At 33.8% G+C, this 16,953-nt stretch overlaps 1 protein-coding gene across 14 annotated transcripts in view; it reads right to left on the bottom strand.

The window, feature by feature from the left end:
• Positions 1-16,953, bottom strand: part of OXR1 (oxidation resistance 1) — a 453,716-nt gene that overhangs the window by 2,129 nt on the left and 434,634 nt on the right. For 11 of the 14 annotated variants that reach the window (XM_023248293.2, XM_019823028.3, XM_019823026.3 and 8 more), the window contains 5 exons: positions 8,850-8,930; positions 6,915-7,040; positions 6,015-6,167; positions 3,681-3,776; positions 1,674-1,747 (listed from right to left, as the gene is read on the bottom strand). In XM_023248293.2, coding sequence (XP_023104061.2) covers positions 1,674-1,747; positions 3,681-3,776; positions 6,015-6,167; positions 6,915-7,040; positions 8,850-8,930 — 530 coding nt within the window. The remainder of the gene's footprint in view (positions 1-1,673; positions 1,748-3,680; positions 3,777-6,014; positions 6,168-6,914; positions 7,041-8,849; positions 8,931-16,953) is intronic. The other 3 variants (XM_019823029.3, XM_023248295.2, XM_004000050.6) reach the window with 1 other exon arrangement.

The following is a 16,953-nucleotide window of genomic DNA, read 5'->3' as shown; positions in this document are numbered from 1 at the left end:
ATACAGATCAAGTAATAAAATGAATCCTCTAAAATTAACTTCACATAGAATCAGCTTTTTAAGACACGTGCCTCTCTTTCTTTGCCTGGTACTATGCGTTTCTCTTTGCTATATAGTTTTAATGTATTTGACATAAGTTAAATATTTAACATGAATACTCCCTATCATCTAACATAAAATGTGTGGTTAGTGTTGAGAGTTCAGTCTCCAATTCACAGCTGAGGAAACTTTAGACTTGAGTTTGCTCAAGGTCCCATGGGTAATATATGTTGAAACCAGAATCTAAATCAGGTCAGTCTAACTCCAAAGCCTGCATTTAAGTCCACCATGTCATGATTTAGATTTCTTTGGGGCTCCTGTTTGAAATTCTGGTGTACCAAGTCCCTGTAGCTCCAGGTTTCTGAGCCTGTACTCTCCTTCTCTAAAGAGTGTAAACTTGTCTTAATTTGTTACCAAATGACTCAGTGTTTAGTTTAGCTTGTTGTAATCATGTGGAATAATCAAAATCAAGTTCTAGCAAAAATCTAATGATATTATGTTATTTTCAAAGATTGGAGGCACCCTTAGCAGCTTTAAAATATCAGCCATTTGCTTGTAAGGCCTTCCTGGAGAGCTAACTGAATCACATTAAGACTACCCTTTGGGGTGGGGCTGAATGATTGCCTGCACTCAACCAAAAAAAAAAAAAAAAAGTGCAACTGGAACATATAAACATACGTTGATGCAACAACTAAAAATAACATGGTTTTTAGTTACCTGGTTATGTCCTTCAGAGAAGGCTATGATAACCATGGTTATTTTTTAATCACTGAAATCCTGTCTTCCAAATACCTATCTATAGGGAAGTTGTAAGAGAATTTATTTGAACCACTCAGGATAATGAATATTCTTACAGGCTAACAAGATTCTGCAGCCTGAATAAATTATTATTATATATTCTCAGCTGTGCAAAACAAATAAATAATACTTTATATTTGGGAATTAATTAGCATACTTTATGTCTGATCCTGAAGGACAGAGAGAAATACCAAAGGAAGGAGCTGGCGTTTGCCACTAAGCACTATCCGAAAAGTCTAGGCCTGGAGGAAGAGCAAGCTACCTTCAAAAACACTGTAAAGACTGAATGAAGGTGGGATCCCAGAATAAGTAAACAGAAGTTCTCACAGTGCTTGCTACGCAAAAGAATCAAATCAAATAACTGACTGACTCATACTGTTAAAAACAAAACGAGTAAGAAAACAAATCCTGAAAATCTGGGGGAATTTCACAAATCTTTTGTAGGAGAACACATTTCTACTATTCTCTGACGTATTAATCCAAATAGTCTCCAGGGTAGAAGAAAACATTTGGAACTTTTTTTATACATTGGGAGAAACAACATATCATCATGGTTTTTTTTTGTTTTCGTTTTTTAATTTGAGAAAGTCTAAGGTATTTCACTTTCAAATACCAAGGAGGGAATCAACTAAACAGCATTTTAAACTGAATAAACAAATATTTTATCAAGAGCTTCAAATACTACTTAAGCACCTTCTTGTAAATATATTTTCTTAGTCATAATATACAGACTATGCTCTAATGCCAAAACGTTCCAAAGATAATGGATTTGATAAATAACATAAACGAATAAAGTTTCTTTAAAAATCTCATGGTAAAATGTTCACAAGACTTACCCTCCACCACCAAAAGCTAGTGAATCCATGTCTCCTTTGATAAAAAACATATTATCTCCTGTCCACTTAAAGACCTACATAAATAAAAAGAAAGCTTTAAATATGTGGATGAAAATGGTTACTATACAGAGTTAGTTCTCCTAAACCCCAAATAATTAACAAAGCCTAGACTGACAGTAAGAAGAATAATAACAAGAACAGAAAATTGGGCAGAAGGGCCCGGTGCTTTGGGCTTCAGTGTTCATAGGACTAAATTTAAAAGCACATAATCTTCATTTCTAATTCCTCAAATCATATTATCTCTTTACACATACTTCTCTTTTCTATGTGTCCATCAAGAATCAGATGGTTATCGAAAAAAGCTGAAGTAGAAAAATCAGTTAAGAAAAACTGATTAAGATGCCATTAACTTGTTTTAAAATTTATTTTGAGAGAGACAGCAAGCAAGCATGGGCAGGGGAGTAGCAAAGAGAAAGAATCCAAAGCAGGCTCTGTGCTATCAGTGCAGAGCCTGACTTGAGGCTCAATCTCATGAATCGAACTGTGAGATCACAACCTAAGCCAAAATCAAGCGTTGGGACACTTAACCAACTGAGTCATCCTAGCGTCCTTAGATGCCATTAACTTTTATTTAAACATTAAAACAAATGTACATTAATTTGATAATACTATGATACAAGGCCAAGGTCTTTTCTTTGGATACAGATTTGCCTACCATCACTCTTATATAAGCCCATTACATATGTTTATGATTTCTAGTTTCAATTTTATTTATTTATTTTGAGAGACAGCATGTGAGGGAGGGGAAGGGGGGGGGGGAGAGAATCCCAAGCAGGCTCCAAGCTGTCAGTGTGGAGCCTGACGTGGGGCTCGATTCCATGAACCATGAGATTATGACCTAAGTCAAAATCAAGAGTCAGACGCTTAACAGACTGAGCCTCCCAGTTGCTTCTCTAGTTTCAATTTTTTTTAAGAGCTGTAAGAACATAAAAACACTTAAGAAATCTGAGGGGAAAATTTCCAGATGTCGATATTCTTAAATATTTTTTAATAAATAAACTTTCATGTGACTTTTACCTAAACTTAACACAACAGCAATTTCTAGTATGTCACCTTTATCAAGTTTTTCCTAAGTATTTATTACAGTTTTCACTTTAACATTCACTTTTTCATAGTTCTATAACATCTAATTAATTATATTATTATTATCAGGTAGAAACAGCATAAAAAGATTTGAGAACAAGCATAAGTGAACCTTAAAAAAATCTGTAACAATTATAAGCTTCCAGGTAGCTGTAGGCATCGGTTGGTATGACGGAATGGAAGCATGGGTTAATCACACCCTTTCTATTTTGTTCATTATTAAAAATGTTTCTAAAGACCACTTTTTTTTTTTTTAATCAGCTGTGTTGGTTACCTTTTTCAAGATTATAATTTCATCTGTTAGGAAAGGTTTGACATGAACTTTATTTAATGACCTAAGGTACTACAATTGTATGCAATGTTTTAAGCAGTCAACATAGTCACTAAAATTCATGTATATCTTTACATTTTAGACCTTACTGGCATTGGAATGCATTCAATTTAAGGTACTCAAGCCATAATAATGAAAAAGAAGTCATGTAATCACTTTTGATTTAAAATCAAATTATATTTTAAGTTTTTAATACATACACCATGAAACTTAGTCATTTAGAAGTTTCTAAGAATTTCACAACGGAAATTCAGAATAGTAACAATGATGTATATACATAGTCCTTACTGAGACTATGATGTGTGTTGGGCACTATGCCAAGTATTGTATGTATGACTCTCATTAAATTTTCAAACCATCCTGTTACATTTTATGATCCCCATTCTATCCATAGGAAAGGTGAACCTCAAATGGTCAAAAAGTGCTGTTATATTTATTTAGTAAAAGGCAGAGATGAGAGTCAAATGCAAGTGTGTACGCCTCCAAGGTGCACGTTCTTTTTATACACTGAATATTGGAATAATTGTCCTTACCTCAAACTCTGGACAGAATGTAAAAACAAAGGTCTCTCCAGTACCATAAAAGCCATCACTCACTTTAAATGGCTCAGATGCTAATGCACCAAAGACCTAAGGATTAAAAAAAGGCATGTTCAATGACACGATTATTAAATTTGTTTCATTAAGCATGATTTCATTATTTATGTTTAAGTAAAATGCAAAAAAAAAAACCAACCCAGAAATATAATATAGTTTTTATCTTTCTACTTAAAAAGGGAAACATGATCAGCTGTTACAAAATTTGCATTATTGCCAAGTACAAAGCATATCAGCTTCTCAACAGGAAATTTTTGCTAGTTTTGAAATCTTAAAAAGATGCTTATAATAACAATTAAAAAATCTTAAAAAGTGATTATCATATTTCAGGAGAACTTACATGCACGGTGCATGTACAATAAGGATAACACAATTCAGTGGTATTACATATAGCACTTAGGAAAGCAAAACCCCTTCAGTACAGGTAAACATTCTGCTACTCACAAGGTATGCTACTTTTGTCTTCATCAGGCCCTAAATTCCACGAAGGAAGGCCCTGGGTCTGAATTGCTTGGACCTGTAATGCTATGCTGCTCTTACACAGTACAAGACACATAGTAAAATAACCTAAAAAAAGAATGAGTGAATAGGAAACCTGGACAAGTAATTTCAGTGCTCTGGGTCTAAGCTTCCACATCATAAAATGGGAAGGTAGAGAGTTTTATGGATGATTTCTTAAAAAAAAAATATTTATTTTGAGAGAGAGAGAGAGATAGGTAGTACACATGTGCAAGCAGGGGAGGGGCGGAGAGAGAGGGAGAGAGAATCCCAAGCAGGATCTGCTCTGTCAGCCCTGAACCAGACGTGGGGCTTGATCTAACAAACCACAACATAGTGACCTAAGCCGAAATCAAGAGTCGGATGCTTAACCGACTGAGCCACCCAGGCACCCATTTATAGGTGATTTCTATAGTCACTGTCTCCCCTGATAATCTTTTACAGTCTTAATTTAAAAAAAATTTGTTTTTTTACATTTATTTATTTTTAAGAGACAGAGAGAGACAGAGCATAAGTGGGGGAGGGGCAGAGAGAGAAGAACACACAGAATCTGAAGCAGGCTCCAGGATCTGAGCTGACAGCACAGAGCCTGACGCGGGGTTTGAACTCACAAACTGTGAGATCATGACCTAAGCCGAAGTCGGATGCTCAACCGACTGAGCCACCCAGGCGCCCCTACAGTCTTAATTTTTAAAACAGACTTTCTTATTGAAAGGTGTACATTATATAAACACACAGCTCAACATGGAATTGTCACAAAGCAAAGTCCCATTTAACTTCTTCATTTAGACCAAGAAACAGAACATAAGCACTTCACAAGGTGTGTTTGTGCCTCCTGTGCGGTAGCACCCCCATTGCCCAAAGGAAGCTACTAGCCTGAATACCACAGATTTGTTTGGTCCATTTATGAACTTTCTTTAAATGGAATAATAAGAACATTACTCTTTAGTGTCTGATTCTTAACTCATTATGTTTGTGATACTCATCTATGCTACGGCAGGTAGTAATAGTTCATTTTCATGCTGCAATTACCTTTCAATGGGTGTATAACTTTGGGGAAGTTGATGAAATTCTTTTAGTCATAGTTAACTTTTCTTTAAAACTGTGATGATAAAAGTATCAATCTCCTAGGGCTCTGATGACTAAGCAAGACAATGCATATCAAGTGATTAATCAAGTGTGCATAAAAGCACAATTAAGGGGTCAGTAGTAGTGCCTTGTTTTTTAAATTAATATTGCTATTTCATCCTCTCATTGTTCTCCAATCCTAGTAATTGACCCTTTGCTATTTCAGGAACAAACCAGTATTTCTCTTGCTTATCTATGGTCTTGTTCTTGGTATCATCCTCACACAATTATCTTCAATTTTCAAAAGTTTACCTACGTTTCAAGAAGACTGTGTCAATTTTCACCCTTTCCACAAACTTCATTCTTATCTTGTCCAAATAGATATGAACGACCCTTACTCTACACACTCCTTTTGCTTTCTCTAGGTTCTTACTACACGTGGCATCATATTTTGCTTGTCCAAGGAGATACTGGTATACTTACATGTTCTTTTCTACCAGACTATAATCCCTTTAACTATTCGTGCTCATATCTATCCTCTGTAGCACTCAGCAATGCCTTGTAGATTAGAAGTATTCAATAATTATCAGTTAAACTCAATAAAATGTACTAATAAAAGTTATTTTTATAAAAAAATATTAAAAGTTACTATTATTATTATAATCTCTTAAAGGGTAAGGTGTCTACGTAGTGACTTTTTCATACCTGCCCATCACTGTCTTTAATCACCATCAGCACTGGGGTGTCTAAACCTGTCATTGTTCGATAAAGGGTCTTCAAGCTTGTGCCATGCTTCCCGGTGCCATAAACAAGAGTCCATGGATAGCCAATTGTTCTTGGTGGAAGATGCTTGGTAAGCTTTGAAAATTAAAACATTAACATTTAACTTGCTAACTAATTGTCAATGTTCAGAATACTAATGCCGGCTGCAATTTCATGGTACTTCATAAAAAGTAGGCTACAAAAATAAACAGTATATTCTCAAAGATTCAGAGATGCTTGAAGTATAACTATGTATTTCTCAGCATGAAATATTAACTGTCGCCAGGAACGGACAAGGATTAGAAGACAGACAAGAAACAGGGATTACTTATTGTTTGTGCCCTCTGTATTAAAAAAAAAAAGTTCTAAATGGACTATTACCTTAATTATTAATAACCTCTCAAATAACGGGCTCTAGAGACAGACTATTGGAGATAGAAATCAAACTTCAACATTTTATAGCTGTGTGACTCTGGACAAGTTACTAAATCTCTTTATGCTTACATGTCTTCACGTATAAAATGTACACAGTAAGAGTATCCAACCTGTATAGGTGCTGCAAACAATTATAGGAGATAATCACAGAAAGCAATTAACTAGTGCACAATCTGAAATTAAATTTTGGCTATTACAGTGTCTCATCTAAATTGCTACTGTTTATTTTAATGTCTGCTCCTAATATCTTCTATTACACTAGCTGCTATATTTTGTTTACATTTTCTTCCTGGGAAAGGAAGACTAACAGCAATAACCCTGCTTCTTTAGTTTTGAAAACAACTGAAAAGAGACTCCTTCACTCTATAGGTATATAACCAGAAATGCACATATGTGGGTACGTCATACCTTTTCAATTTGATCTGGCAGTAAGAGTTCACTGGGATCACTTAGGTTTGGTCGAAAAGATTCAGACTCCAGGTCTGCTTTCACTGGAGCAATCTGCTTTGAACTTATGTCTTCTCTTGTAGTAATCTAAAGAAGTAAACAGCAGTAGCATGTTAATATAAAATTACAACATGCATTAAAAAATTTCTGCCTTTTGAGAAAAATAAAACTTTGCACCTTAAAAATGGGGGCTAAAACTTTAATTTAGGATTTTAGAAGGCAAAGGATGCTCCATGTAATAACAATGGCATACCCAATGTAGAAAAGGATTTTTTTTAACTATAAGCAGATATTTTCTCATCTACCCTATGATGGATAATGATTAACATCCATATTTCTGTGTAAAATGAAAAGTCACATGCACACTTTAATTTTGCTACTGAAGGGCAAAAGTGAATAAGCTAGCTTGCTATTAATCTATGCTACTTAAAATAAGTGGGATTTTTTTTTCAATGGTAAACATAAAGTTTGTCAAAAGTAATTAAGGAAACTTTCTGGGTGCCAAAATTTTAAAGAATAGTACAAGAAAACATATAACTTTTTATCAGTATGTGTGAATGCATGGATTTATTCACTTCATTGACAAAGTTACCATTATTTTTAAAATTGTCTTATTTTTACTTTCTAAACACTGCTTTTTAAATCTAGTTTTACCGCACAATAAATTTATAAGTTTTTTCATAACCGTATTTTAAAATTAGATGAATTTGATGCATTACAAAAGAATATATGCTTTTGCTTGACGGACAAGATCTGATATTCTTAAAATGATAAAAATGTTGATTAACTCAAAGCAAACTCCTCTACAATTTATTCTGTTGACACTTTTTCATATTAATTTTAATATATAAAACACAGTAACATTAGAAAATAAAAGATATAAAACATAATTATTACTGATGAAAATTTTAAATTGAAAACAGAATTCTTTTGGAGCAGATAACTAAAATGCAGCAATGCACAGCGACTGTGATTCCATTAAGAATGAAATCTTGCTAAATTATTTTGTTCCTTTTAGATTTCTTACCAAACCTAAATAGCGTATATTTTCAACCAATACATGTTCTAGCACTGTATTGTTTTTTGATGAGAAGTTAAATTATATTAAATCTTTCACATCATCATGTTTTACCCTTATTTTAATGATGATGTGAAAAGTTTTAAAAAATCCAAAGCAGCATGAGAAGCATTAAAAGAAAAAAACTCAGTAGTTCTAGCACAGCCATGAAAGTATATTTCGTTAAGAAGAAAGCACACAATAATACACAAAACTGAAAAATGAGTTCAATTGTATCACTCTCTTGTTTATAAAAAAAATCACAAAGATTAATTCATGGAACTTTAAAAAATTTATCTAGTTCTGATGCCAAGAGTATACTATTCCAAAGTATTTCTAATACCAACCAGCAGTTATTCAAGAAAAACAATTTATCTCATTAAAATATTTGATGTGGGGTTGATACAACTGAAATAGACTTGAGGAAGAGAAAATATTTAAGCCTTGCTATTCACTAAAGGTTTTTAAATTTTCCAATAGTACCTCATCTTTCAGATTCTGTTTAGTAAAGATTCAATCTCAAATCCAAAACATTCTTCCAATGTTAAAACTAAATGAACACTCCTCATTGCTCTAAGAAACACACAGTAGTAAGAACAGTTCTACAGTGACAGAAAATTCCTCTGAATGTTTTTAAAGCGAAAAGATGACAGAAAAGATAATCCTAAAGCTCTTCAAGACACAACTATACTCTTTAATACAAAAAGGAATTTTCTGATGGGTTATTTTAGTGCTGCAGTCAAAACAAATCCTTTAAAAATGGGATTTGCCCTGACAAAAGACACTAATAACAGGGAGTGTTCAATCTCCGGAGGGGTTTAAACTACTGAATGGGGCACCTGGAGACGTCTGCAGAGTGTGCGCAGTTCTTCAGTATTTAGAGCATCGATCCTGCGGTGATACTCAGCCACTGACACTACCTGAATATGGAGACAGGAAGACAATAATTCCACTGACAGTTGAGAAAAATAGCCAAAACAAAACAAAACAAAACAAAAAAAAATGGAGAAATTTAAATGGAGAAAGAGAATTGTAATCAGGGTTTCTTTCCCCACTCCATGCTGAAAATCCAGAAGATTTCTGTATCAAACTACAGCGAAGTACACATGAATGGGTTTAAAACCACTACGTCCAACTGTTTCACAATACAAGATTTACGAACTGCTTCATATAGACAGAATTTGATTGAGTAAATAGAATTATAGTTGCTTATAAAGGAAACACTACAGAAAACAACATGCTTTGCTAACATCGAAGATAACGTAAATCATAATGGTGGGTATCTTACAAAGAAAATGGTAACTTCAACTTTCCCCTCCAAATCAGTTTAGCTCAAACATGTATCCTAATGGTATGCTGGAAGAATTTCTTCTAGGCAAAGTAAGAAACATACTTATACTATATGATCTGTATCAGAAAAAAGGGAAGTGAGAATAAGATATGAAGTACGTTTAAAAACCTAAGGCAGTAAGAAAAATAAGATCCAGAAAGTAAAAATTAGATTTTCAAAAGTGTACCTAATCAACAGTATCTTCTCAGTCATGTCTACTTCTGTCCTTCACATGATTGTTTTCAGTTTTTGTCTTTCCTCTATATTATTTCTTTATGGTTGGTACTGCAGAAGCTATTTGTGACTAAAGCTTAATGACATTCCTACATTCTAAATTTCTAAGAAAATCTCTTTATCTTCTATAATTGCCTAGACCAGTCTCCTGAATAATGAATTAGAAAGCCACATATGACAGATGAACATTATTACAAAAAGTTCACAAAAATGACAAGTTCTCTCCGGTTAACACAACAGATACAGCTTTCTCAGACCATTACATAATTCCCCAAACAGAAACCATAATATAGTGAACTCTGGTGGTGTCATACATATGGGCTAACTCTCCTGAGCTACGACAGATTCCTCTTGTGATCAATGTTGTTTAGCCACTGGCCCATAAAGAGTTTAGACTTCTAACCTAGGTCTTAAAAAGCTCTTATGCTAGCCAACCAAAATAAATTAGCCACCAGTACACATCAAGGTAACTCTGAAGAGTTATGTAAACCTGTGGAAAGCCATGAAAGAGATGAAAATAGTAAAAAGGAAAAGAAGCTGGACTTCTGTTTTGGCACTGTATTGACTTTTATAAAGCAACAATGTGTGCCATAAGAAACCCCAAATGGTTATGATCTCCAGCCCTGGAGGATCAGATGGATCTGGGTTCCGGCCCTTCTTTATCTATTTTTCCATAAAACATGGAAATAATAAGACCACATACAAAATAAGTCTTTTTTATGAAATAAAAAGATAAAATAAAATGCATATATAAAGGACTGAGTAGATAGAGAACAAACTATTGGTTGATGGAGGGAGGTGGGTGAAAGTTGGGTTACATGGGTACTAAGGATGGCACTTGTCACAATGAGCACTAGGTGTTGTATGTAAGAGATGAGTCACTGAATTCTACTCCTGAAACCGACACTGCACTATATGTTACCTAAAATTTAAATTAAAATAAGAAGGAAAAAATTAAAATAAAAAATGAAAAAAAAATAAATGCAGTATGGGATCCTGGAATAGAAAGGGGATATTAAGTGAACATCTGGTGAAATTTGAATAAAGCTTATGGTTTAGTTAAAAAAAAAATGGACAGAACTTTTAAAAGGCTCAAATTAATGGAGGGATATACTATGTCTGTGTCTAGAATACTCAATATTGTAAATATGTGATTTTCCCTACAAGTTGGTTTTATTGATGTAATGCAACCTCAAGGAAATTTAAAAACATTAAAAAACATAGTAAAGGATTGAGTACAGTGCCCAGCACATAGTAAATGATAGCTATTATTATTAATATTACTTTTACTTAATCATTTTTCACCAAGCACCCTAAGAACTAAAAAATAATGTCTCAAGAGTCTCTTTATGTATGTATGTACGTATTCACTTACTTACTTGAAGTTTATTCTGAGAGAGGGAGAGAGGAAACAAGCAGGGAAGGGGCTGAGAGGGAGAGATAGAATCCCAAGCAGGCTCCATACTGTCAGCAAAGAGCCTGACTCTGGGTTGGATCTCAAAAAATGTGAGATCATGACATGAGTCAGACCCAGGAGTCTGATGCTTAACCAAATGAACCATCCAGGTGCTCTTCCTTACTTATTTTTGGTTTTTATTTTTGATAGTAAATTATTTCAGTTTTGAGAGCTCAACTATCTTATATACTCTGACTACTCTGAACTTAATTTTAAATTTCAGTATTAGATATATTAAAGACCTTTCAGGGCGCCTGTGTCGCTCAGTTGGTTGTGTCCAACTTTGGCTCAGGTAATGATTTCATGGTTTGTGGGTTTGAGTGCTGCATCGGACTTTGTGTTGACAGCTCAGAGCCTGGAGCCTGCTTCAAATTCTGTCTCCCTCTCTCTCTCTGCCCCAATCCCCACTCATGCTTTCCCTCCCGCTCTGTTTTACTCTCAAAAATAAACAAACATTAAAAATATTTAAAAAAAAAAAAGACCTTTCAATTAAGAACAAAAAAATTTTCAATAAAGATGAAAACAAACTAGGTTCTAAAAAAAAAAAAAATCACTGCCTTGCTTTTATGTGGCCAGTAAAAAGGCATCTCTACAAAATATTTAATGGCAAATTATATTCTTCTTTTTCCCCCCACAGCATTCAATCTAGTCAAGTCTCCACGCCAGGAGTTTTCAAGTTATAGGACATACCTACTCCTCTGCATTCCTTCTACTCTTCTAGTTAACATTAATTTTACACTTATTTCTTAAAGCACCTTCTTTTACCATGTCAAATACATTTCTTCAATGGAAGGAAAATTAAATTATGCTCACAAAAGGAATCACTTATAGTCTAACTGTATCAATGTCACTGAGTTAGGGTATCAGTGAGGGAAGCATGACTGCCATTCTAAGTATAAGCTTGTAACATGGTAAAGTTATAGTTTCTTTAATGTCACAAATCTACCCTTTCTGGTTCACACTTCTTTTGCAAAAAATATTTTGGGACTTATAAACTAATCACTTCCTTAATTCTAAGTATTTCCTCATGCCGTGATGAATGAAGATGTAACTGTCAAAAGAGTCTGTGAATTAATAAAGAAAAAAGGTTTGAAATCAAGCACAGAAACATACATCATCTCAAAATACATGAATGTAGAGATACAGATTCCTAGTATATATGATGGAACTGCAATTAGTCTTAAATTAATTTTTATCCCCCTGGTAAACCATACTCCACGTACAGAATTTATTTACCCAAAAGATTAAACCTAAGTAGAAAATGGACACATTTCTACAAAATGTCCTACATACACCCAGTTATTAAAGGTGCAGAGTTGAAGAAACCAAGATCTCAATGAAAAGTGTATTCACTGTCTCACTAGAAAGTCATTTCTTGAGGAGTACAGTGGTTTGCACATACTGCTAAAACTCCCTCTATGGAAACTCAGTAGTCTGACCTGCTCTCTGCAGAAGTGCTACTCTCCAGTCTTTTCAGTCTGACAAAGGACTCTCACATAGAGAAAGTGTTTCTCTAAGCATTTATTTTCACAGAATACAAATGCAAAGACAGGATTAAGTCTGTCCATCTCTATTACAGAGGAACTAACAACAACCAGTACAGAACAAACACTACAGCTAGAGAAAAGGTACAGCTGCTGTCAGTGCCACAAGTTCTTCTCCTAGACAAAAAGATCAATATTATGGTCTAACAGTCCTCCTTCCAGGATGTTCCAGGACTTCCCCATGAGATTACCCCAGAAACAAACCAAAACCCCCCCTTCCTCTAACTGCCCGGCAAGCTAACAAAACCTGGTAGATAACTGTGAATGTGCTGTTTTTATTCCCTACTTTCATTCTTTGGTGAAGGGAGATAGAGTAGAAACAAATATATTACCTAATCAATGCCATTTAGACTTACTTTGGTACCCAAAAATATGTTTAACAAGGAGGAACTGTAAGTTTAGGTTACAGTAGCTAACAAAAAGGGCATACAACAGCGTTCTTGATATCATATAACCTTCTGTTCTACACATATACAACAAAGTCTTTATTACAAAGTAAGACCTAGATTATGTTAAAACTTTGCTCCTTTTTGCCTTAAACCACTGCTCTCAAAGTAACATTTTATGGGACTAGAATAAATAAGGTATAAAAGATGCAAATAGAGAATCATAAATTAGAAAGCCAAAAAACAGAAGAGGAAAAAAAGATGTAATACAGAATGAATTGAAAATAGAACATATTATCAAAGTTTTGATTTGAATAAATCATCTATATTTAAAGTTACTTCCTCTTATGTATATTTGCAAGTGACTCCTACTAGATTTTTTGGAAGAAGGCAGATATATTCACTGTTCTTTTAATCAAAAAGAAACCTGTTAACTACTCAAAACCATTCAATTACACTGTGTGTATGCTGTTTTAGCGTTTTGGCACAATAAATATAAGAAGTGAATGTCATATAAAAGGGAATAATCTTATTTTCTCCATGGTATATCAGGGGAAAAGAATACTCATCACATTATCTTGAAATAGATAAATCCATTATTGGCAGTTGGGAGACTTCAAAACTCCTCTAATCAGTTAATTTACAAATCCAGCTGGCAGAAAATCAGTAAGAACATAGTTGAACTGAAAAAAACCCTCAATTAACTGGATCTAACTGACATATACAGACTACTCATCCAACAACAACAAAACAAAACACCTTCTTCTCAAACTCACATGGAACATTCATTAAGATAGACCACATTCTGGTCCATAAAACATATGTTAATAAACAGAAATCATAAAAAGTATGCTCTCAGACCACCAAAGAATTAAACTAGACATGTGTAACAGAGAAAGAGTGGGAAAATCCACAAATACTTTTAAACCACACATTAATGCATAGTCACAAAAGTCCTGGGAGAAATTTGAGATGTTTGAAGTAGATAGAAAAAAAATTCCAAAAAGTATCAACATTTTGGGATGTAATAAAGGCAGGAATTTAGAGGAAATTTTATAGCATAGAATGTATATATAAGGAAAAGACAGATCTAAAATCAACAATCAGCTTCTATCTTAGGAAAGTAGAAAAAGAGCAAATTAAATCTGAAGTAGAAGAAATAAATAGTGAAAAATTAGAGCAGAAATCAATGAAATTAAAAACAGAAAATAAAGAGAGAAAAATCAATGAATCAAAAAGGCTATTCTTTGAAAAGATCAATAAAAATCGATAAACCTCTAGCTAAGCTAACTAAAATAAGTGAGAGAAAAAATATATCAGAAATGTAGAGGGGCCATCACTATTGATCCCATGGACATTAATTAGAAGGATAATAAAGGAATATTATAAATGGACTCAATACCCACAAATTTGATAACTTAGATGAAATGGACCAATTCCTTGAAAGATACCAACCACCAAAACTTACAAAAGAAAAAAAAAACAGATCAATGAAGCAGGCCTATATTTATTTCTTCAAGAAACTGAATTAATATTACTAACCCTCCAAAACAGAAAGTATGAGGCCCAGTCCTAGCTAACTAAAATGAATTAGTTACCAGGAAACATCAAGATAACTCTATGAAAAGCTATGTAAACTTGTTGAAAGCTAGGAAAGACATAAGAATTTTAAAAAGGATAAACTGGACAGAGTTCCATTTGTGCCACTATTATTATATTGATTTTTGCAAAGCAACAATACATACACTATGGTAGCTGACTCTGTACTTAAGAAGAAACTCAAAGTAGCTATGATCTCTAGCTCCGGAGCATTTGGAGTGAATCCAGATGGATTCACCGATAAATTCCATCAAATATTTAAGGAAGAGATTACACTAATTATCTACAATTTCTTCCAGAAAATAGAGGCGGATGAAATATCTCCCAACTCATGACCTAAACATTTGAACAGACACCTCACTAAAGAAGATATACTGATGGCAAATAAGAATATGAAAAGATGCTCAATAGCATGTGTCATAAGGGGAATATAAAATAATGGGATATCACTACATACCTATTTAGAATGGCTAAAATTCAAACCACTGACATCAGATGCTGGTGAGTATGTGGAGCAACAGGAATTGTCATTCACTGTTGGTACAGTGAAAAAAGGTACTGTCACTTTGGAAAACAGTCTGGTACACTGTTACAAAACAAAACATACACTTATCATACAATCCAGCAATCATGCTTGAGGGTATTTGTCCAAATGAGTTGAAAACTTACGTTCACACAAAATCTGCAAATAAAACAGCTTTTTATCACTAGTGTCAAAACCTGGAAGTAACTAAGATGTCTTTCAATAGGTAAAAGGATGAAAACAAACTGGTACATCTAGATAATGGGATATTAAGTCAGCACTAAAAATAAATGAGCTATCAAGCCATGAGAAGGCAGTGAGGAACCTTACATTATCTTACTAACTGAAAAGCCATTCTGAAAAGTCTATATACTGTGTGATGGCAACTATATGATACTTTAGAAAAGGCAAAATGACAGAAACAGGAAAAAGATCAGTGGTTACTAAGTATTCTGGTAAAGAAGGAAAAAGAGAGGCAGTTTAGGGAACTTTCAGGGCAGTAAAACTATACTGAATCATCCTATAATGGCATATGCCATTCCACAGAATGTACAACATAAAGAATAGACCTTAAAGTGAACTGTGGACTTTGGGTGATAACAACGTATATTAGTTCACAGACTAACAAATATGCCATACCAGATGTGAATACAAGATGTGAATAACAAGAGAACTGTATGTGTGCTGGGGGACAGAGGGGCATATGGGAACTGTCTTTCCATTCAATTATTCTGTAAACCTAAAATTGTTCCAAAAATAAAATCTATGAATTAAAAAAAAGCAAGAGAAGGATAAGCACGAAATTCAGAGAAATGGTTACCAATCTGGGGGAGACATGAGAGGAGATGAAAAAAAGACACATAGGCTGATATAACTGCATTGGTAACGCTCTGGTTCTTAAGTTGGATAGTGGGGTCACAGATACTCATTATTATGCCTCATAACTTGCATATGCAATAAATATGCTTTTCAACTAAGTCAAATAAACAAAAATATTCTACACTGAATATACACACATATATTTTTTAATTAGGTTGCTGACTAGAACTAGGTCGATTAATAAATTTCTTGTGAAAACGTACTATAGGTGAGCAACAAAGTATAGCACAGAAAGAACACTGGATTTGGACTGAAACCTCTGCTTTAATTTCGGTTCTGCTTTTTACTAGATTTGTAACCTTGAGCAACTGCATTTAATCGCTCCATTTCTAGTCTTTTAAACAGAAATAATAGTTTAAGCACTTCAGGAGGAATAAATGATAGTATATGTAAGGCATATATAAAATAGAGACACTAAATGTACAAAATAAACGTTAATTCCCATTCCCTGATTATGTTGTGAAGATTTTGAGAGACAATACAGCTAAGAATTTAAGGGCACAGGTTAGAGCCAGAATGCCTTGACTCAAACCATAGCTCTAATCCTCACTGGTTGCAGTATGACTGCTATATGCCTCTATTTCTTAAATGGAGATGAAAGTAGCAATATTCACAATGAAGATGAAATAAAATAAATGATGTTAAGTGTTTAGAATAATACAGTGTTATTAGAAGTACAGAGTATGGTAACTATTTTTCTCATAAACATGATTATTATCTTGAGTTAAGGTCACTGGAAGATTTTTACATTTAAAGTAGCTCTTTTTAAAATTCTAGGTATGAACTAATTCTTGCAGAGATATAAATAATTTACTATAGGATTTTTCTCCTGTGTTTTCATACATGAAAACATAAGTACAAAAACAATCTGTCTTGTCATATATAAGGTCTTAAATAGAAAAAAAATGATTAATGAAGTATTGATAGAGATAAAACCATGTTGCTATATTTAATGATTTGTGACTTCAATCTGATTAAGCCTAAATTCTTAT

This window comes from Felis catus, chromosome F2 (assembly GCF_018350175.1).
Source record: "Felis catus isolate Fca126 chromosome F2, F.catus_Fca126_mat1.0, whole genome shotgun sequence".
Classification (NCBI taxonomy): domain Eukaryota; kingdom Metazoa; phylum Chordata; class Mammalia; order Carnivora; family Felidae; genus Felis; species Felis catus.
The sequence above is the reverse complement of the archived record's forward strand: the minus strand, read 5'-3'. Positions and strand labels throughout refer to the sequence as shown.